At 34.5% G+C, this 24,445-nt stretch overlaps 1 protein-coding gene across 1 annotated transcript; it reads right to left on the bottom strand.

Annotated features, from left to right (window-relative positions):
- Positions 1-15: 15 nt before the first annotated feature.
- Positions 16-1,186, bottom strand: LOC120193813 (40S ribosomal protein S21-like). The gene is made up of 4 exons (XM_039196247.1): positions 1,091-1,186; positions 690-779; positions 489-621; positions 16-192 (listed from the first exon to the last, which is right to left on the bottom strand). The coding sequence occupies exons 2-4, from the start codon at positions 737-739 to the stop codon at positions 127-129; spliced, it is 249 nt and encodes an 82-aa protein (XP_039052178.1). The 5' UTR covers positions 740-779; positions 1,091-1,186; the 3' UTR covers positions 16-126.
- Between the last annotated feature and the right edge of the window lie 23,259 nt (positions 1,187-24,445).

The following is a 24,445-nucleotide window of genomic DNA, read 5'->3' as shown; positions in this document are numbered from 1 at the left end:
AATGCAAAGAACAAGGAAACAAAGAGGCAAATACATTAGGTTCAATGCATAATCCTTAAAAACACAAGCTAGAATTTAATTCACTTCCAAAGTCAAGACCATTTTAGTACTAAAAGGGAAATACCACTACTGCTGTCGGACTTCAGCTTTCTTCTTCTGCCAGAGTCTGTCAAGCGCACTGTCCGCATCACCCTGCAACCATGCACAAATCAATCGGAAGCCGACTTAAGACACAACTCAACATCGTCACAAAGAACACAGATTGGTATAGAATCCAACTCCTCTATCATCCATCAGTTTGAAAAATCCAACAACTGCAACATATGCCCTTCGCCTAGTCGGACTTGATTACAAGGATATGATCTTTTAAACATATATACTTGAGAACTTCCAAAATATCCAATAAACAACACCTAAAGCGTCACAGAAATAATGCAAATCAAGTAACATAACAAAAAAAAATCAGCGAGTACAGATCCAACACAAACCTGGGCACGGACAAAGCCACAAAGAGCAAAAGTGGAGAAGGTTCCAGTGTATCTGCCAAGCTCATCCAAATGTCCAACATTAATCTGAACAGAGGCATGATCCTTCGAGGTGATCAACCGATTAGTGGCCGAACTGCAACGACAAGAACAGCATACATATAAGCTTCCAACAAAAACAAGGGTGACGGTCAGAATAAATACCATTTTCTGGGGATGTAAAGATCCATGTTTTGACCCTCTTCGTTCTGCATCTTTGCGAATTGCTTCAAGAATACTAAACGCTCAAATCACCTAATTCAGCACCGATTTATATTCATTAAGCAACAATAAAGAAAAACTAAAACAATTTCAACTTCAATACCCTGTAAACAAATGACTAATTCGAAAACCAGAAATGATCAAACAAGCATTTTACAGAGAACCATAAATCCAAGTTCAACTATTGCTGCTTAGGATAACATTAACGATTATGCTCATATTAACATTTTAAGAGAAAAAAACAAACGTATGCTTATCAGAAAATCCAGATAACATATAATTTATACAGGTTTAGAACTATGAAGCATGAATAATGAAACCCATAAAGAGAGAGAGAGGCTTACAAGATGAGAGAGAGAGAGGCTGCTGCTATCGCTGCTGCAAGTGAGGTTTTAGGTTCCTTGTTTGCTAAATTTATATGCGAAGAAGAACGAACCCTAATTTCTTCTCAGATTTACCAATAGAAATAGATGTAGTTTACTCCCCATCTGAGCCCGCTTTGTTCATGAAATAGGGTCAATTCTATTCAGGCCACGGCAATTTTGGCCCATTACGGCAGCCCAGAAAAAATTTAGGGAATTAAGGCAGTTTGACTTTTAATTTAGAATCTACGACATTTGTTACAGTGAAAGACTGAGTTACAATGCTCGATCACAAAATTTTAGATCTATTGATTTACAAAATTTAGAACTGTCAGCTCTATTTCTCTTGTCTCCCAATTTGTAGAGTGAGCGAGTCCATCAAATTTTTAATTTATTCCAGAAAGTTTTCAAAACTCTGAAAAATCGTTATTTGTTTCTTCGTCAAACTATATCCATCTTTAAATTTGTTCTTTTATCTTCTGTATTTTCTCTATCCCCAAAATATCCAGATTTTTCTTTTTTACTTAAAAGTTGTAGATCTAACTCCAAATCTTTCAACTAAAATTCCCTTTTTTTTTTTCCTGTTTTCATCTTTGTTTGATCTGTTGTGTTGTACCTTTTTGTTTCTTTTTTTTGTTTTATTCCTTCGAAAGGTTGAAATTTTCAACTCAGATTTAGCTTGTTTAGACAAACTATTTTCTTTCTACTTGTTTCGTCTACCGCTTCATTTTTTATCTGTCTCGTCTAGATCTAATTCATCACTGCTAGTTTCTGTTGCTCGTATGTTTGTCTTGGGTTCGTCAAGAGAGAATCTTGTTCGTTGGTTAAATTTCAACAATCATTGTTTCTTCATCTATTTTTCGATCTTTACTGGTCTGTAATTTCAACAACCATTTGCTGTTGCATGTTCATTATCTTTGTTGCTAACTGCATGTTCTTTTAGCCGTTATAGATCCATATCAGATTAAGGTTTCATTCTAGATCTCAACAGAGTAAAATCAATAGTATTCTATTTTCTTCCCTTTTAACACTAGGCTTTTAGCAATAATAATAACAATAGTATTATATAAATTAAAATCCTATTAAGTAACCAACTAGGCTTCTTAGTACCCCTCAATTTTCTAGCGTTTATTGTTGAATCTTCTGTCTTCTTTGGATTCCTTTTTCATAGTTTCTCATAGCTTCGGCTATAGATGATTACTTGAGGTCATGTCATTCTCCTAGATCCCATAGGGCGTATAGGGGGCGAGCTCGACAGAGTGGTGGCAAGAAGACTAGACTTAGAGTTTGTTCTTTGAATGTAGGCACATTGAATGCTAGGCTGCTAGAGATGACCGTCGTACTAAGTAATAGGAAAATAGATTTTGCATGTATTCAAGACACTAGGTGGAAAGGGGCTCACGCCAGAGAGTGTAACAGGTACAAGTTGTGGTATTCAGGCGTAGATAACACTAGAAATGAGGTGGGTATCTTGGTATCCTCTAGGCTCAAGGAAAATGTAGTTGAAGTTTGTAGATACAGTGATAGGATCATGATGATTAAGGTTATTATAGAAGCGGAAGTGGTGAATGCCCTTTCAGTGTACACCCCACACGTTGGCTTAGGAGAGGAGGAGAAACGTTGCTTCTGGGATTCGTTAGATGATGTACTTAGGAGTATTCCGGAGGACCAAAGAGTTTTCATAGGGGGAGACTTCAATGGCCATATAGGTAGAACAATCGACGGGTATGATAGTGTTCATGGGGGTTTCAATTTTGGTAGTAGGAACGAGGAGGGGCGCACGTTGCTTGAATTCTCTACTGCACACGATATGGTGATCACTAACTCCTTCTTTAATAAGAGAGATGTGAGCTTGATTACGTTTCATAGCGGGGGACATTGTACCCAAATCAACTACATCCTGGTTCGAAATCGGGATCGATGGGCTTGCATTGACTGTAAGGTATTTCCTGAAGAGGCATATGCATCATAACACAGATTGTTGGTTTTGGTGTTTCGCGTACGCCACAAGCGGAGCACTCATAGGAGGGCTAAACTAGGTAAACCTAGGATTCTTTGGAATAACTTACATGGAGCGACATCTGATGACTTTAGGAGTAAGGTTTTGTCTCATACAGGTTTTGGAACTACAAACTCAAATAATGCAGATATGTTATGGAAAAATATGGCAAAGTCCATCAGAGAGGTGGGCAAAAACACCCTTGGGTTGTCAATAGGAAAGGTCAAGGAACATAAAGAATCGTGGTGGTGGAACGACGAAGTCCAAACTAAGGTGAAGACAAAGCAAACTTGCTTCAAGGAGTTTCTACAGTGCAATGATGACGAAGAAAGATAGAGAGCTAAACAAAGATACAAGGAGGCAAAGCGAGAAGCCAAGAAAACAGTGGCTAAAGCAAAGGATAATGCATACGAGAAAATGTACAAGAGATTAGACACCAAGGAAGGACAAAACGACATCTTCAGGCTTGCAAATTCCAGGGAGAATAGGAAAAAAGATCTAGGTAGCATTAGGTTTATTAAGGACAACAATGGTGTTCTTTTAGTGAAAGATCATGATATTAAGAGGGTTTGGGGTAGTTACTTCTTCGGATTATTTAATGACGGTGCCTCTCCCTATAGAGATAGTACCGTTGATGGGTCAGCCAACCATTATACTACAGCCAAAGACTGCCCTACAAGCAGGATTGAGATTGAGGAAGTCAAAATGGCTCTTAGAAAGATGGGGAGAGACAAAGCTGTCGGTCCAGATCAAATTCCTATCACTGTGTGGTTGGCCCCAGGAGAAGATGGAGTTAAGTAGTTGACTAACATCTCTAATATTATTTTAGAGACTGCCAAGATGCCAGAGGAGTGGAGAGAGTCTACGGTGATACCAATCTATAAGAATAAATGATATCCCCAACGTTGTGGTAACTACAGAGGTATTAAACTACTCAGTCATACCATGAAGCTATGGGAAAGGGTGATAGAGGCTAGGTTGAGACAGATTACTAGGGTTACGGAAAACCAATTTGGCTTTATGCCAGGCAGGTCTACTACGGAGGCGATTCATCTACTTCGATGACTTATGGAGAAATATAGGGAAAAAAATTAGAGATCTTCACATGGCGTTCATTGACCTTGAGAATACGTATGACAACGTTCCCCGCGATACGATCTGGAAGACCTTGGAAACGAGACGGATCCCAATTGTTTATATCAGAGCGATTCATGATATGTACTGTAGATCTACTACATACGTCAGGACTATAGTTGGTGACAACGAGGCTTTCTTGGTGGAAATCGGACTCCACCAGGGGTCGGCTCTTAGCCCTTACATCTTCTCCTTGATTATGGACGACATCTATTGTGCGACACCAGACGGTGTTCCATGGTGTATGCTTTTCGCTGACGACATTGTCCTAGTTGCTGAAACAAAATCTAAGCTGAATAGTATACTGTCTACCTGGAAGACTACTTTGGAAGAAAAAGGTCTAAGGATCAATATTGAAAAGACAAAGTATTTATGTTCAAACTTCAGTGGGAACCAAAACGATGAAGATGTAGAAGTATGCATCGAAGGACACGTTCTCCCTTCAAAGGATTGTTTCAAGTACCTGGGGTCTATGATACATAAAGATGGGGGTGTAGATGATGATGTTACACACCATATAAAGGTGGGATGGTTAAAGTGGAGGGCTGCAACTGGAGTTTTGTGTGACAAGAAGATGCCTCTAAAACTTAAGGGAAAATTTTATAGAATGGCAATAATACCATCGCTATTGTATGGATCCGAATATTGGGCAATCAAGAAGGATCACGTAAGGAGGATGGAGGCCGCAGAAATGAGAATGCTTCGATGGGCATGTGGTAGGACTCTGTGGGACATGACACCAAACTCTGCAATTACGATGTCTATGGGGGTGGTGCCTGTATCCGAAAAATTGAGGGAGGGAAGACTACGGTGGTTTGGGCATGTCCTTAGGCGACAATTGTCAGATGCAGTCAGGAGGGTAGAATCGATTACAGTTGACGATACCAGAAGAAGAGGACGACCAAGGAGGAAGTGGGTAGACTGCTTGAGATCTGATTTGAAGGATTTAGCCCTTACCAAGGACATGACCTCTGATAGGAAAGTATGAAGACTTAAGATCAGGGTAGCCGAGTAGTGTGGGTCACAGCCATAGGGTGTAGCATCTTTGTCTTCCTTTTAATGACTTTGTAGTTAATTTCTAGGACTTATACTTTTTATACGTTTTTGTCATTGGAATTTATGAAGGCTTATAACTAGGATAGCGGAGTAGTGTTGCCTTAGTTTAGGTTTTAACCCATTTGACCTTATTCCTTCTCGTAGCTTGCTATCGCTGACTTCTGTGTATCCTTCTAACGTTTTCTGTCTATAAGCAGAGATTTTTACACAGGGATTTATTTGCAGGGATTACTTCCCATTACAGACGCGCATATGAAGACGACATATGAAAACTGTTCAACTATATATTTATTGATTTATTTATACATGTATTTTATTTTATCTTTATTTTTATTTTCTCACTGCCGGAGGTCTTCCAGGGAAGCTGCTCTCAACCTGGCGTTGGAGGCAGCCTACTATCCCCACCTCCCCCTTACCCCATTGCATATGGTAATATGGTTTTGTTGTTGTTGTTGACATTTGTTACAGTGCATGAACGAGTTTCAATAAAAATATATATTTTTAAAATTTTACCTCTGATATGATAAAAATTAATAAAAATTATATTTTACTAGAACTAGTCACTTTAAGATGACAAATTTAAATAAAAAAAATATTATTTAGGTGAACTCGTCACTTCAACATGAGGAATTTGTTAAACACTATAGCAAATTTGGTAGATTCCAAATTGAAAGTCCATATCTCCTAAAACCTTAATTTATTTTTCTAAGTGATGTATTGGGTCAATTTCGCATGCAACCCACTGTTTGCAAGGTCGAATGTCAAAAACCCAAATCATATTCTTTTGCTTTATAATTAAATCTAAATTTTTATATTAGATTGAATCTTTTATTCCAACATAAAAGTGTATTTTAAAAAATAATTATGCATGATCCAAGTGACTTTAATGGTGAATGAATTATTGCTATTTTTTGAGATTTTAAACTTGAGCACCATGAATGTTAGTGGTATCAACGATTAATGTCAAATGTGTAAGAGTTATCTTTGAACAAATATCGTATTATATTTACCTTGTATTAATAAAAAAATTGAACTAAGTGACTTCAATGATAAAAAGAAAGTGTTATTATCTTTGAAGATTTCAGATTTGAATAGTTATGTTTACAAGTTATATGTAAGTTGTTAACGAGTTAAAATATTCTTAAGAATTAATATATCATTATGTTATATTCCCTATAAAGTATTAAAAAATGTTTTTGACATTGAATGTATCAATATAAGTATATATTTTTATTCAAGTATATTATTTTTAATATATATGTAAAGTATATTATCGTACTCGTATGTGCATATTTTAAATATTAATTCTTTAACTGTTTAAATATATATATATATATATATATATATATATATATATATATATATTATTTAGAATTACACTTTTAATAAAAAAAATGGTAAAAGGGTATGTGAGGCCATTGTACTTGTTCAAAAAAAAATTAATATGACCCTCGACATTTTTTTTACTCAATGTGGCTTTCAAACTTATAAAAAAGAATATAATGTGACCCTTTGACCAACGATTTTCTTCGTTGACCGTTACGATGATGACGTAAGATTTCACGATACTAATGTGGTGATCTACATTCCTGACGTAACAGTCCACAGTAGTTGGTGACGTGGCAGATTGGCTATTGATTTTTTAAAAGTTTAAGAACTTATTTGATTTTAAAAAATAAAAATATTTTCAATTCAAAATTTAAAAATATTCAAAAACTTAAATATATTAATACCAAAAATAAAAAAATATTACTAAAAATAAAAAAAATATTTAATTTTTTAAAATAAAAAATTATTTTATTTTTTAAAATAAAAATAAAATAAAACTCATCAGAATTCGCCTATAATAATATTTTTTTGAGACGTATTTATTATTTCTTGATTTTTTAAAAAAATAAAAATTAGAGTGACAAAAAAGACCTCGAACATGTGAAGCTCATATCTACCTTGATTTTATAGAGTTGTATCTAATAGAAATTGGTGAGATAAGTTGATATTCCTACTTTTTCAGAAGATCAAGTTTAGGTGAAGTTTACTTCCCTATATCATGTTATATTCAATAAAAATGTTCCTCTTAATTGGATAATTTTGTTTAATTATGTAGTTTCATAATAATTTATAAACAAATTTGTTGAGTCAGTCGATAAAAAAATACCAATAGGGGTTGAATTGACAATTTAAAAATTGTTGGAAGTTTTGGCAAGAAGAAAATGACACAAGGATTTTAGAGTGGTTCAACTTCCTTAATGAAGTCTACATCTACCACCATAGCTTCCTAACTAAGGATTTCAACAAATTCACTAATTTGTTCTAACCTTTTAGGACAAAGTGTAACCTTACACAACACTAAGACTTATACCCCAAACTCTTATGTGTTCAATCCTTCCCACTACAAATGAGCAAACTTTGAATATCCTTACAAAGATAGAATGCTTGCAAATTGAAGCTCTCTCACACACAAAAGAACACTAGAATGAAAAATACAATGGATGGAATAGTGTTCTATATAAGAAAGATAATGAAATATAAATTTGGCTCTAATTCCTCTTTAATTGTTGGAATAGATTTCTTGCCTCTTATTGGCTGTTTGAAGATCCCTTTTATATGCTCTTATTGATTTCTAGCCATTTTTTGTTGTTAGAGGGAGTTTGGAGCCGTTTGAAGCATTAAATTCATGCATTTAAGGCTACATGCACACAAAGTTTCGAAACTATGGGGAAAGTTTCAAAACTCTTCAAAAGAGGAATTAAAAATATGACCGTTGAAACTCAAAGTATCAAAACTTCAAGGAAAGTTTTGAAACTCTTGTGAAAGTTTCGAAACTTCGAAACTTCAAAGCCTATTGTTTTGAAAAGTTTCAAAACTCTTATAGAAATTTCGAAACTTTTTCTCAAAGCTTGTTTAAAAGACAATTTTTTACATTTTGAGAAAGATATGACTTTAAAAATTGTTCTAAAATATTTGAATAATATTTTTAATATAATTTGAACTTTAAAGACTTATTTTGAAGGTTGGACAAATTTTAAGGACTAAAAATTAATTTTACATAATATATATATATATATATATATATATATTATGTTATATCAAAATCATTTATGCATATCGATCTCTTATTTTTTGATGTAACAAAACATTTTTGTAAAAATTTTCATAATTCAAAATTTGTCATAAATTTATCAAATTAATATATCATTAAAAAACAGTGAATTTTCATTTAACTCTCTCTTTGAAAAAGAATTTAAGGCTATAAATTTTTTAATAAAAAATTTATATCAAAAACAAAAAACTTGAATCAAAAGTGTCAAAAAGTGTTTTTTTTATATATTTTCTCCCATTTTTGTTAAATCAAAATCATTTAACTACAAAATAGAATAGATGATTAGAGTATAATAAGCCAAGATAAGAATAAACCAACATATGATAGGTGAAAATATCCAACAAAGATATTCATAATAATGTCATAAGAGAAGCATAATCATAAATAACAAAAATATCTAAAATCATCCCAAATATGAAATCCTAAAAATCCAAATGTAATAATATCCAAAAACATCCAATGATCCTAAATATATCATGGTATGCAAAATGAAAATAAAATTAATCCACATCATCATCATTATCCGCATGAGAAAGACCGAGAGGAGGATAATGATCTAGGAAACGAGCCTCCAATGCGCCAAGACGAATATCCATGGCATCGAATCGGTGAAAGACATCATTGAATCTACCGTCCATGTAATCATAAAGCGACTCCAAAGTGACGGAAGGATGCGGAGGAGGAGGAGAAACAATCTCATGCACGACATCAACTCCAGGAGCTTCTCGGCTTGATCTAGACGAATACGAACTCATTCACCACCGATAAAGTCATATTTGATTTTGTGAGCTGATGTAAGGTCAATGGTTCTCGAGAGAGGAATGAAAGTGTCATAGGAAAGATTAACCCGATGCTTGGAGAAGATGTGACTAAGCACCCAAGCATAAGGTAAGGAGCGTTTAGACCCTAGACCCTTGGAGACAATATTGACAAGCTTGGTAAAGATAATATGAGCTAGGTGAGGACGATTTGAGATCAATAATGAAAAGTCAACCAATAGTCTAAGTCTCTCATACAAGTGATTTTTCCACCAGAGATAGAAGTATTTTAGCTGAGGCGCAAGGTGTAAGGCATACACATTGTTGAAGTGAGGTGCACTCTTTGAAAATAAAAAATATATAGATTTTTTCCAATTGTATATTCAAGAAAAAATAATATATCTTGTAAGTATACACCAAAGAATATTCATCATCAACATTTTATGTATTAACCATCACTTTCAACATAAAAGAGACTATAAGTTCAACAAAAGCTTTTCATTTCATTTACCTTTAAATTGTAAGTTAAACCGTTAGCACTGACAGGAAAGATAAACAGTAATTGAAAAAGAATAGATTGGTAAACCGTGTCGAGGTATAACCACTGCCTTAGAAAAGAATTTGCCCCGATGTGTGTAATCACTGCAGTAGGCGGACCGTCCCCCGAGGTTAACACGGTCGTTCTGAATTTCGTACACCCGAAATTGGAGTGGACTGTTGATGGTATTGCACTTCTGATCAGAAAGCACACAGAGAGAACTTTAGAAAACATTTGGAGAGTGAATTCTGAAATGTTGAGAGTGAGTTGAGAAGCTGAATATAACTCTCTATTTATAGGCTAAAAATAGGGTTAAAATCGTCCATAAAATTTCAGGATTAAATCTCTTCTTTCTAACAGCTGAAACGTCTAGATAAACCTGACTCAGAAATAGTCCAGGTTCATTGCATCATTATTCAGCTGTTATAACTCCCGAAATTATATCATGTAACCCCTGGAATAAAATCAAATAACTCATGTAACTCCTGATATTAACAACTTGTCCCCTTTGTACAAAGCTGGAAATCAGTCCACATACATTTTAACGTTTTTGATTTAATTTAGGAAAAGCTGTTTAATTTCTGATAACTCTCATAAACCAGCTGTTATCATTTAAATTTAAACAATCCTCAGCAGCCTATAAATATCAGTTGAAATCTTTCACATTTTTCCATTTGTTTCTTTCAAAGAGAAATTCCTTAAGAATATTCTCTAAAAAGATAGTATCCGCACGGATGTGTCGAAGACACGTATTACCACGACCACGACCACGAGCTGAGCCGAGACGAGATGGACGGCGGCGGTGTGCGAGAGTCCCCCTTGTTATCTTTCACTCAACAAGGAAGTGGGAAATCCAAACCATAAATACCCATTTCCAATAGTATTTCCAATACTATGTGGGATTGAGCATTACCAACATTCCCCCACTAATACGAAAGAATTCTTCTGAAACTCGAAAACAAACTTTCCAGAAGAGAAATAGCGAGATTAGTTGCTTAAGCACTAGTGAACGTTTCTGGAACTAATACATAGTGATAATGAGCAACCCTTCTCTTATATAAGTGAAACTAGTTTAGAACTTTCTAAGATGAGGGTAAACTCATAACGCACAACTAACCCCTTCATCCACTTGAGTCCTCGATGTGTAAGATATATATATATATATATATACAAAAGTATATATTTGGCCATCTTACCTCAGGATTCTAGTAAGTGTGCTAGAAAAATGGCCCAACATTTTTCATAGAAGGCGGCTAACCCTTCTCACTTACATAGGTTATTTCATCAAGTTTATCTCGATATAAACCACCCTTAACAGGGATATGAAATAATTAAGAGCTTTTATAAAAGCTCAACCTCACAAAGAGTATGGTGACTTTCTTCAAGTTTATTATAAATGAACCACCCAAACTCTGAGCTAAGAAGTCATTAAGAATAAATATTCAACCTCATTTATCGATAAATTCAATAAGTCATTCTCACTAGAACCATCCAAATACTTGGATTTGAATTTATTAAGAGTTTAACAAACTCAACCTTTCTGTTGGTAAGTTCATTATTTCCTTCTCACTTAGGAATACCCACTCAAATTGGGTTATGAACTTATTAAGAATAGATATTCAGCCAAAATCGGTAAATTCATCAAGTCTTTCTTACTAAGATCACCCAAAGCCTGGGCTATGAATTTATTAAGAGCACTTAAGCTCATCCTGGGCATGCACATTATTCGTCATAGGGATAGGAAGTAGGAATGTGCACTATGAGTCTTTCCATGGTTTCGTTTGACCACATGAAACTTAGATAACTAAGTTGGGTATCCACCATGAACTCCTCAACCAATGGCTTGAGACCCATCCCCCTCGACGAATCTAGGACCAGCTTCCGACTTAACCCTTTGGTAAGCGGATCTGCTAGGTTCCTTTCCGACTTCACATACTCTAAAGAGAGCACTCCATTCTTTATTAAGTGTCTTACTGATTCATGTCTTATGTGAATGTGTCTTTTCTTACCATTGCAAGCTTGGTTCTTAGCCACACATATCGCAGCTTGTGAATCACACAACAACCACAACGTAATATTTACTAACAAGCTTCTGAGCCACTTGGCTTCTTGCCCAGCTAGATCAAGAGCTATAAACTCTGACTCCACGGTAGAACGAGCAATACAAGTCTGCTTTGATGATTTCCACGAGATTGCTGCTCCACCCAAAGTAAAAGCATACCCGCTCGTAGAGTTTACCTCATCATTATCAGAAACCCAGTTTGCATCACAATATCCTTTTAGTACCGCAGGAAAGCCAACAAACTCAAGTTTCCAATCCAAAGTACCCTTAAGATACTTCAGTAAGCGCTTAAGAGCAATCCAATGCTCACCACTCGAATTATGAGTATATCTACTCAGTCTACTCACAGCATAAGCAATATCAGGCCGAGTATAGTTCATTAAGAACATTAAGCTCCCAATTAATTTAGCATATTCAATTTGGGAAACACTACTTCCTTTATTCTTAACTAGATGTATGCTAGGGTCATAAGGAGTTCGAACAGGGATGACATCAAAACTGTCAAATTTCTTTAGCACTTTCTCTATATAATGTGCTTGACATAAAGAAAATCCCTTCTCAGTTTTGGTAACTTTGACTCATAAGATTACATCTACTTCTCCCAAATCTGTCATCTCAAACTTAGTGGACAAGAAATTTTTAACTTTGTTAATGGACTCAATGTTAGAAATGAAAAGCAGCATGTCATCAACATAAAGACTTATGATAACACATTCAGTGTCAAACATCTTCGAATACACACAAGCATCCTAACCATTCATAATAAAACCAAAACTAAGAATAGTTTTATGAAATTTCTCATACCACTGTTTAGGAGCTTGCTTAAGTCCATAGAGTGACTTTTTGAGTCTACAGACTTTGCTTTCCATACCGGGTGCTTCAAAACCTAGTGGTTGCTCCATATAAATCTCCTCATCTAGATCTCCATTCAAGAAAGCAGTCTTAACATCCATTTTATATACCTGCAACTTATGAATAGAGGCTAGTGCAAATAATGCACGAATCGTTAAGATTTTTGTAAAGGGAGAGTATGTATCAAAGTAGTTTAAACCAAACCTTTGAGTGAACCCTTTGACGACTAACCTTGCCTTGTACCGCTGAATCGAACCATCTGGCCTTAGTTTCTTCCGAAAGACCCATTTGTTGGAGATTGGTTTGAATCCCTTAGGCAAGTCAACTAATTCCCAAGTATGATTAGACATTATCGAATCTAGTTCATCATTAACAGTGCTTTTCTAAAAACTAGCATCGATAGATCTTATAGCTTCTTCAAAAGTTTTAGGATCCTCATCTAACAGAAAAATTTGAGCTATAGGATCTGAAATTGAGTCTAAATCATTTATTTCATAAATAAAGGAAGTAATAAAGTCTGGTCTAAAAGAGGTTTCAACTCTTTGCCTTTTACTTCTTCTAGGCTCAAAATCAATTTGTTCAAAAGACCTAGCAAGATTACTAGAAGAAGTTGATGGAATATATTCTATTTGTGTTTCAATATTTATTCTCGGTTCCTTTAAAGGAAAAGTATTTTCAAATAAAACAGTATCCCTTAACTCACAAATAAAATAATCTTGTAAAAGCATGAATCTGTATACAGCACTATTCGTAGCATACCCTATAAACACTGCATCAACGGTTTTAGGTCCGATGGTGGACTTCTTAAAGTCTGGCAAACCCACTTTAGCCAGACCCCCCACACTTTCAGGTATTATAAATTAGGAGCGTATCCTTTCCATAATTCATATGGGGTAGAATCTAATTTATTATGAGGAACTTGGTTCAAGATATGAGTTGACGATAGAATGGCTTCCTCCCACATGTTATCAGATAACCCTGAACTTATTAGTAAATAATTTATCATCTCTTTTAAAGTTTTATTTTTCCTTTCGGCTATACCATTTTGTTGAGGAAAATAGGGGGATGAAGTTTCATGAATTATGCTATTCTTTTCACAAATATCTTTTAAGAAATTAGATCCATATTCACCACCTCTATCAGATCTAACCCGTTTAATTCTCCTATCTAACTGATTTTCAACTTCTGCCTTATAAATAAGAAAGAAGTTTTCAGCTTCATCTTTAGTCCTTAGGAGATAAACTTTTGTATATCTCGAATAATCATCTACAAAAGTTATGTAGTAGTGTTTTCCTCCTTTACTTTCAGTGTTTTTAAAATCTGCTAGATCAATATGAATAAGTTCTAACAACTCAGTCTTTCTATTAGAAACAGTCTTAAAGTGAGGTCTCATATGCTTAGCTTCTACACAAATCTCACATTTGTTAAAGCTAGTTGTGTCTAGTTTAGGCAGAACATTCATATTTATTAATTTCTTTAAAGAATGAATATTCACATGTCCTAATCTAGCATGCCACATATCAATGGATTCAACAATATAAGCAGAAGTGGTAGCTTTATTTTCATTAAATTGAGTTTCTATGACAAATAAAACATTGCTTAAAAACCCTTTCCTAACATAATCACCATTTCGGGAAAGTACAAGTTTATCTACCTCAAAAACTAACTTAATGCCTGCCTTATTCAGAAGCCCACCACTTATCAAATTTCTATTCAAGGCAGGTACATACAGAACATTATTTAAAGCCAGAGTTTTACCAGAGGTCAGCTTGAGTAAAACCTTGCCTTTGCCTAACACTTCAGAGCTGCTAGAGTTCCCCATGTACACACGTTCACCTATGTTCTCATCCTCGAATTCAGTGAAAAAATCATTCCTTACGCAGAAATACTTTGAAGCGCCAGTGTCAACAACCCATTCTGAACTGTTTTTCACCAGATTGACTTCTGAGACCACCGCAGCAATGGTCTCATCATCATCTTCTACAACGTGCATATATGGCTTGTTTTCATTCTGGCGATCTGAGCGGTGTTGGCATTGGTAAGCTTTGTGGCCGGGTAAACCGCAGACATAGCACTTGAGCGTCTTTCCTTCAGGTTTGGCATTTCCTGACTTCTTGAAGTTGGTAGCCTTCTGAGGTTTCGTCTTATTGTCTTGATTCCCACGTTTTATGATCTTCTTAAATTTAGACTCAACCAAGTTAGCTCTAAAAGATAAATTACTCATAAAATTAGTAAGCTTATTTTTTAAACGGTTGGCTTCTTTAATCTTCATATGGCCCAAGAGCTCTTCAAGCGAAATTTCTCTCTTCTTATGCTTAAGAGAGTTGCGGTAGTCAAACAGGACTTGGGCAGCTTCTCAATGAGAACATTATCTTGCAGCACCTCACACATTTGCATCCCTTCGGTGATGATGTCAGCGACTAGGTTCTCATAGTCATGGACTTGATCCATTATCGGCTTGTCATCAGTCATCTGGAATTTGAGCCATTCGCCGACAACGTACTTCTTGATGCTAGCATCGTCCGCACCATACTTTTTATCGAGAGTATCCCATATTGACTTGACACTCATTTCTTTAAGGAACATATCAAATAATTTATTTGACATGCGACTGAGAATATCCTCGCACCGTTTTTTTGTCTTTCTCGTACTTCTCGTAGGTAGCGAGTGCAGCAGCGGCAATTGCTAGGGCATCATCATTGAGGACCGCATCACCATCATTACTGGTAGCTGGGTTTGGTGGCATGGTAGGTGGTGGCTTAAGCAACACATAGTAAAGATCAAGTTGCTCAAAGAATATCAGGATTCTTTGGGACCACCTTATATAATTCTTTCCATCAAGTGCATCAAGCTTGGAAAGATTGGGTATCAGTTTGCTCAAAGGTGTTGACATGATTGCAGTATATTTGAATTCATTTCTAAATTGTTGTTAAAATAGACTGCAAAACCACATCGTTAGCACTGACAGGAAAGATAAACAGTAATTGAAAAAGAACAGATTTGTAAACCGTGTCGAGGTATAACCACTGACTTAGAAACGAATTCGCCCCAATGTGTGTAATCACTGCAGTAGGCAGACCGTCCCTCGAGGTTAACAAAGTCATTCCGAATTTCGTACACTCGAAACTGGAGTGGAGTGCTGATGGTATTGCACTTCTGATCGGAAAGCACACAGAGAGAACTTTAGAAAACACTTAGAGAGTGAATTCTGAAATGTTGAGAGTGAGTTGAGAAGCTGAATATAACTCTCTATTTATAGGCTAGAAATAAGGTTAAAATCGTCCATAAAATTTTAGGATTAAATCTCTTCTTTATAACAGCTGAAACGTCTAGATGAACCTGACTCAGAAATAATCCAGGTTTATTGCATCATTATTCAGCTGTTATAACTCCCGAAATTATATCATGTAACCCTTGGAATTAAATCAAATAACTCATGTAACTCCTGATATTAATAGCTTGTCCCCTTTGTACAAAGCTGGAAATCAGTCCAGATACATCTTAACGTTTTTGATTTAATTTAGGAAAAACTGTTTACTTTCTGATACATCTCATAAACCAGTTGTTATCATTTAAATTTAAACAGTCCTCAGCAGCCTATAAATATCAGTTGAAATCTTTCACATTTTTCCATTTGTTTCTTTCAAAGAGAAATTCCTCAATAATTTTCTCTAAAAAGATAGTATCCGCGCGGACGTGTCGAAGACACGTATTACCACGACCACGACCACGAGCCAAGCCAAGCCGTGCCGAGCCGAGACAAGACGAGATGGACGGCAACGGTGGCGGTGCGCGAGAGTCCCCCTTGTTCTTTTTCACTCAACAAGGAAATGAGAAATCCAATCCATAAATACCCATTCCCTATAGTATTTCCAATACTATGTGGGATTGAGCATTACCAACATTCCCCCACTAATGCGAAAGAATTCTTCTGAAACTCAAAAACAAACTTTCCAGAAGAGAAATAGCGAGATTAGTTGCTTAAGCACTAGTGAACGTATTTGAAACTAGTACATAGTGATAATGAGCAATCATTCTCTTAGATAAGTGAAATTAGTCTGGAACTTTCTAAGATAGGGGTAAACTCATAACACACAACTAACCCCTTCATCCACCTGAGTCCTCGATGTGTAAGATATATATATATATATATATATACAAAAGTATATATTTAGCCATCTTGCCTCAGGATTGTAGTAAGTGTGCTAGAAAAATGGCCCAACATTTTTCATAGAAGGCGGCTAACCCTTCTCACTTACATAGGTTATTTCATCAAGTTTATCTCGATATAAACCACCCTTAACAGGGATATGAAATAATTAAGAGCTTTTATAAAAGCTCGACCTCACAAAGAGTATGGTGACTTTCTTCAAGTTCATTATAAATAAACCTCCCAAACTCTGGGCTAATAAGTCATTAAGAATAAATATTCAACCTCATTTATCGGTAAATTCAATAAGTCCTTCTCACTAGAACCATCCAAATTTCTTAACTAGATGTATGCTAGGGTCATAAGAAGTTCAAACAGGGACGACATCAAAACTGTCAAATTTCTTTAGCACTTTCTCTATATAATGTGCTTGACATAAAGAAAATCTCTTCTCAGTTTTGGTAACTTTGACTCCTAAGATTACATCTACTTCTCCCAAATATGTCATCTTAAACTTAGTGGATAAGAAATTTTTAACTTTTTTATTGGACTCAATGTTAGAACTGAAAATCAACATGTCATCAACATAAAGACTTATGATAACACATTCAGTGTCAAACATCTTCGAATACACACAAGTATCCGAACCATTCATAACAAAACCAAAACTATGAATAGTTTTATGAAATTTCTCATATCACTGTTTAGGAGCCTGCTTAAGTCCATAGAGTGACTTTTTGAGTCTACAGACCTTTCCTTCCATACCAGGTACTTCAAAACCTAGTGGTTGCTCCATGTAAATCTCCTCATCTAGATCCCCATTCAAGAAAGCAGTCTTAACATCCATTTTATGTACCTATAACTTATGAATAGAGGCTAGTGCAAATAATGCACGAATCATTGAGATTTTTGTAACGGGAGAGTATGTATCAAAGTAGTCTAAACCAAACCTTTGAGTGAACCCTTTGATGACTAACCTTGCCTTGTACCGCTGAATCGAACCATCTGGCCTTAGTTTCTTCCGGAAGACCCATTTGTTAGAGGTTGGTTTGAATCCCTTAGGTAAGTCAACTAATTCCCAAGTATGATTAGACATTATCAATTCTAGTTCATCATTAACAACGCTTTTCCAATTGTATATTCAAGAAAAAAGAATATATCTTATAAGTAAACACCAAGGAATATTCATCATCAACATTTTATGTATTAACCATCACTTCCAACATAAAAGAGACTATAAGTTCAACAAAAGCTTTTCATTTCATTTACCTTTAAATAGTTGGTAAAATAGACTGCAAAACCACACCGTTAGCACTGACAGGAAAGATAAACAGTGATTGAAAAAGAACAGATTGGTAAACCGTGTCGAGGTATAACCACTACCTTAGAAACGAATTTTCCCAATGTGTGTAATCACTACAGTAGGCGGACCGTCCCCCGAGGTTAGCACGGTGGCTTCGAATTTCGTACACCCGAAACTGGAGTGGACTGTTGATGGTATTGCACTTCTGATCGGAAAGCACACAGAGAGAACTTTAGAAAACACTTGGAGAGTGAATTCTGAAATGCTGAGAGTGAGTTGAGAAGCTGAGTATAGCTCTCTATTTATAGGCTAGAAATAGGGTTAAAATCATCCATAAAATTTCAGGATTAAATCTCTTCTTTGTATCAGCTGAAACGTATAGATGAACCTGACTCAGAAATAGTCCAGGTTCATTGCATCATTATTCAGCTGCTATAATTCCCAAAATTATATCATGTAACCCCTGGAATTAAATCAAATAACTCCTGTAACTCCTGATATTAACAGCTTGTCCCGTTTGTACAAAGCTAGAAATCAGTCCAGATACATCTTAACGTTTTTTTATTTAATTTAGGAAAAACTGTTTAATTTCTGATAACTCTCATAAACCAATTGTTATCATTTAAATTTAAACAAGCCTCAGCAACCTATAAATAACAGTTTGAGCCGAGCCGAGACGGACGGCGGTGACGGTGCGCGAGAGTCTCCCTTGTTCTATTTCACTCAACAAGGAAGTGGGAAATCCAAATCATAAATACCCATTCCCAATAGTATTTCCAATACTATGTGGGATTGATCATTACCAACCTAAATTTCCAATCCAAAAGCAAATGACATAGCATTTAATCATGCAATACGAAATTTTTTATATTATAAATAGACAAAGTTACTTTTATAATAATCTCAAAAAGGATACTTGATAACATAACATCATATATAATCATCTTCCTCGATCAAATGTGTCTCCATATCATCTCCATCAAGTGAGTGGTAGCCTTTGTCGTCTTCCTCATCTTCATCTCCATCTCCTTACCTTAGGGATTCTTGTGAAGAACTACCATTTCTTCCTCCTGGTGAGCTCCCTCTTGATCTCAAGTTAATTCGCAACGTGTCCCCAAGTAAGACTTTCATCCTCTTTGAATATAAACTCATCTTGGGCATCTTCATATGTCCTTCCATTCAACCATTCATTGCTATCATCAATATCTTTCAACACTTGCATCCATTGGACCAACTTTTCTCGCCCTTTTAACATATGGACTCATTGATGCTTTAATTTTTTTCTTTTTGGGTCGGATCCTAACACTTTCATTTCATCTTCGTCATTAATGTCATCCATTTGAGCATAACCATACTTATTTTGGTTATGCACCAAATTCATCTTCTCTCGTTCTTCCCTTTTTAAGAGAAAATATTCAATTATTTCTTACCTCACATGATCAGGGCATTTGTTACAATCTTTTATATTTCGATATCCACCTGCTAAATGGTGTTTAAGCCTACGGATTCCACCCTTGGCAACTTTCGAACAATATTTGTAGGTTACATTGTTTGTGACCTTAGGATCGGCTAAGTAACCATGATTCCAACCCAAATTAGATCTTCTCTCATTTTCCTTGTTTGACTCTGCTGAAAAAAAAAACAATTTATTTCTTAGAAGATAATAAATCAATGAAATAAAATATGTGCAATAATAAACAATTTATTACAACAATAAAACCCGAGTGAAAGCATGCATAGCAGCAAGCCACTGTATCTTGTGAACTAATTCTTATTGTAAGTGTGCGAAAGCAAGATTTTAAGTCTCTTCTCAAACTATAGAAAATCGAGAAATGGCTAGTTAAGGTTCTTCATTAATCAATTATTGAATCAATGTACTTTTATTCCCAGCTTCACCGTGAAATAGAGCAGAAACCAATTTGAAGGAATTGGTATTTACATATTCTTGCTAGACAGTCAAGTTGCTTTCATAATGCTTGTGCTAATTACCATCTTCTATTAGGTTCATGAGGAACATATGAGGATTATAGTCGTATAGAGTCAACACTCAACACTGTATAACTTATAAACTCTGTTTATGGCATTTTTAGAATTTTTTTACTCTAAATTCTAAACCCACAGTGAAAAGCAATATTTCAATTCCTTTTTTTACATTGGTGATAAAAAAAATAAGGTATATAGATTATAAAATACATGGAGATGGAGATATAGCCAAAGCTTGCTGAGGAAGAAAACAAGTTCCCCCTTTTTACATAGAAGAAATCGTTAATCTCTCCCTTTTTACCTTTTTTGGATTTATCATATTTTCATCATATTTTATTTTGTTTTTATCCTTTTTGGACATACTATTTTTACCATATTTTTTAAGCCTTTTGGATTGAATTTATCCATTTGATTAAATTTAACTTTTGGATTGAATTTATCAATTTGATTAAATTTAAATTCTTGATTAATTTATCCATTCGGATCTCTCATTGGATAGCATCGCCATTTATCTAGCATTTTAAACTAGTGTTGATTGATACAAATTGGTTAGTCTCAATTTTTCAGGTTAGGCGATAAGCGAATAGGCTGGCCGATAACATGACGAAGATGGTTCGGAAAGAAGACATTATGAAATGAATTAATTTGAATTAATTAACTTTAACTAATTAATTTAGAGGTACAAAATTATACAATTTTGATGGTATAAAATTAGATCGTCAATATAAATTTTGATCGAAATCGCCTCGCCTAGCCTCAATTAGGTGCTCAACCTCACCTCGCCTTGCCTTAGTGTCTAGGCGCGCCTCAGATGCACCTTTTTACACACTGCCCGAAGGGAGGAGAAATCAAGTGACAATAAGGTGCAAGAGACGCTCTTCATAATCTAAAATTGTGGGATTGTGACCTTGAAGATGACCTATGGCAATAGGAGCATCCTCATTGAAAGGACCGTCACAAGGAATTCATAGGTCAGTGGTTATAAATTGTATGGTAAGCTCTATTATGTTTCCCACTAGATAGGATTGTATAGCAATGAACTTTTGGGTTATACGTTGCGGAAGAATATTTGGATTAGGTTCTTCATGAAGAAGAACGACATTGTAAAAGAAGGCTCAAACTAAATCCAGATATATGACATTTGGAATGCACATAGTCGAGCCACTGCTAAGTAGTAAAGAGTTGGGGAAAAAGGAAATCTTCATTGAATTTACATTTTGGTCGAATAGGTTTATCACAATAGCATTGAAAAAACCTACGACGATCCTTATTGGATTCGAAACAAAGTGACTTAAAGGAATTGGATGAATCAGATGATTGGCTTACTGTAGGAAGTTTTTTGGAAGTTTTGGGAGCCATTTTAGGTGACAAAACAATGGCTAAAGATAAAAATTTGGTTCAGGGATTTTATCGAATAGTTGGTAAGCGGACTTAAAAACGAAGGTTATAACAAAAATTACTAAATGGGTAACCTTTCTGCAAGAAAAACATAAATATATAACACTAATTATCAACCCAATTGCAACAAATATAATCAGTTTTCGCAAAATTAAAGGAAATATTGAAATCAAGTTTGAAGCAATTTTTCAAGAGATTAAAAGAATTATGAATAATATTTGAGTGAAAATGTTCAAAAAGGATTTTAACTTACTAATGCAAGAGAAATAAACTTAAGATTTTAACTAAAAAATTAAAATAAAAAAGAGGATTCACGAGATTACTGTGAACAAGCGTGAGAGAGAAGAAGTAAGGAGAGAAGGCGGTCAGAGGTCGGAACAGAGCTGATTGGGTGGCGATTGAATGATTTTGGCAATGGGTGTTTGAGAGAGGGACAAACAGCTGGGTGAAAATATGAAGAGGAAGTTTGAGAAAATAGGTTTAAAACCTATTTTAAAAATTGGGTCGCGCGACAAGTTTCGAAACTTACCCAGGGGTTTCGAAACTTTTAGGCGTAGTTTCAAAACATTAGCAAATTTTTGATACTTTTAAGAACACTGTTTTTTGGAAGTTTCGAAACTTTAGGGAGTATTGATACATTATGAAAAGTTTCAAAACTTTATAGATGGTTTTGAAACTAATGATGCAAAAAAATACAATTTTCCTAATTTTATGTCCTAAAATACCCAAAAATATAATTCTAACATGAATGAAAGAGTTGTATAGTTGGAAAGCATATAAAAACAAAATTGAAGCTATATGGCATAAACTTGAGTATATTTTTTATGTATGAACACACTAAGTTATATTATGCATGCTAAGACAATCAAAGAGTGCAAAAATAAGTCTAAATAGTCATGAAATGACATACATATCTCCCCCTCTATTTTTGCATTAGAAAACGAAATAGAATTACTTAAACATTATAAGAACCAATCTTAAGCCAAAAAATTACTTAAAAATATAAAAATTCAAAATTATGGACTAAGCCCTAGGGAATGCTAGTAAATCCTAACTCTATCTTAAGTGTCCAGAATTTTTATTTATCTAAAGGTTTGGTAAATATCAGCTATTTGATGCAAAGTATCAAAATATTCTAAAATTATATATTCCTTAAGGACATGATCCCGAATGAAATGATGCCTAATTTCAATGTGTTTAGTTCTAGAGTGTTGGATGAGATTCTTAGTGAGAAAAATTGCACTAGTATTGTCACACTTAATTAGAATGGTATCAACATCAATTCCATAGTCTAAAAGTTGTTGTTTCATCCATAAAACTTTTGCACAACAACTACCGGTCGAAATGTATTCCACCTCAGTGGTTGATAATGCAACACTTTTTGTTTCTTAAAAAACCATGAAATTAATATATTTCCTAGGACTTGACATATACTAGAGGTTCTTTTTCTATCCAATTTGCAAGCTCCAAAATCCGTATCTAAGAAGGAATGCAAGCTAAAGTTTGAGTGTCTAGGATATCAAAGTCCTAAACTAAGAGTGTCTCTAAGGTATCTAAAGATTCTCTTAATGACATGTAAATGAGATTCCTTATGACATGATTGATATCTAGCACACAAGAAAACATGAAACATAATATTCGATCTACTTACTGTAAGATAAAACAAAGAACCAACCATTGACCTATATAATTTAACATATACACATTTACCTTCCTCATCTTTGTCAAACTTTGTTGAAGTGATCATGTGAGTTGCTTGAGGTTTAACATTCTCTAATCCAAACTTTTTAAGCATATCCCTTATGTATTTAGCTTGATTGATGAAGATGTCATCCTTTATTTGCTTAATTTGGAGTCACAAGAAAAATAAGAGCTCTTACATCATGCTCATCTCAAATTCACCTTGCATTAATTTAGGAAATTTTTGGCAAAGAATATCAAATTTTATTACTATTAACATGACATTCTCTTTTCTTTTAATGAAAAGTGTAGTATCAATTTTCCTTTTAGAAAAAATCCCTTTTCAATTAAAAAGTTTGATAATCTTTCATACCAAGCTCTATGAGATTGTTTCAAACCATATAAAGCTTTTAAAAGTTTGAAAACATGGTTTAGAAATTTTTTAATCTTCAAAATCAAGAGGTTGTTCAATATACACTTCTTCATTAATAAATCCATTTAGAAAAGCACTTTTAACATCCATTTGATGAAGCTTAAAATTATTAAAACAAGCAAAAGCAAGTAATAATCTAATGGCTTCCATTCTAGCTATGAGAGCATATGTTTCATCAAAATCAATTCCCTCATCTTGAGTGTAACCTTGAGCAGCTAGTCTAGCTTTATTTCTCTCTATGTTACTCTCATCTAGTTTATTTCCATAAACTTGTTTAGTACCTATAGTAGATTTATTAATAGGTCTTCCAACTAATGTTTATACTTTACTTCTCAAAAATTGATTTAACTCTTCTTGGATAGTTATAATCCAATGTTAATCATTTAATGCTTCTTTAACATTCTTAGGTTGTATTCATGAGATATATGCAATATAATTACAAATGTTCTTAAGATAAGATCTAGTGGTTACCCCTTTGGATGGATCACCCAAAATTTCATAATCTTTGACATAGTTTTACTCCCTTGGGATGAGATATCCCTTTCCTTTAGAGTTAGATTCTTGAGGGCATCTTGAGTTTCCTCATTCTTTATTTCTTTCAATGATGATTCACAAACTTCATTTGAATTTAAGATACCTACATCATCATCAACACAAGAATCCTTCCACGAAAGAGGATTTCATCGAAAACAACATGTATGTACTCTTCTACCACAATAGTTCTTTTATTAAAGACTCGATAAGCTTTAGAATTTGAAGAATAACGAAGAAAAATTCATTAATCACTTTTTGCATTGATTTTACCAAGATTATTTTTCTATTATTTAAAAAATACTTGAACCTAAAATGTTGAAAATAAAGAATGTTACGTTTTTTATTTTTGAAAAGTTC

This window comes from Hibiscus syriacus, unplaced genomic scaffold, assembly GCF_006381635.1.
Source record: "Hibiscus syriacus cultivar Baekdansim isolate YM2019G1 unplaced genomic scaffold, ASM638163v2 tig00004355_pilon, whole genome shotgun sequence".
Taxonomy (NCBI): Eukaryota; Viridiplantae; Streptophyta; class Magnoliopsida; order Malvales; family Malvaceae; genus Hibiscus; species Hibiscus syriacus.
The sequence above is the reverse complement of the archived record's forward strand: the minus strand, read 5'-3'. Positions and strand labels throughout refer to the sequence as shown.

Bases quoted from the DNA above. Each gene is read 5' to 3' on its own strand.
- LOC120193813 (XM_039196247.1), bottom strand. From the start codon at position 739: ATGCAGAACGAAGAGGGTCAAAACATGGATCTTTACATCCCCAGAAAA. The intron at 622-689 runs GTATTTATTCTG...TTGTCGTTGCAG, and splicing joins CTTTACATCCCCAGAAAATG to TTCGGCCACTAATCGGTTGA. The intron at 193-488 runs GTTTGTGTTGGA...GCATGGTTGCAG, and splicing joins GTGGCTTTGTCCGTGCCCAG to GGTGATGCGGACAGTGCGCT.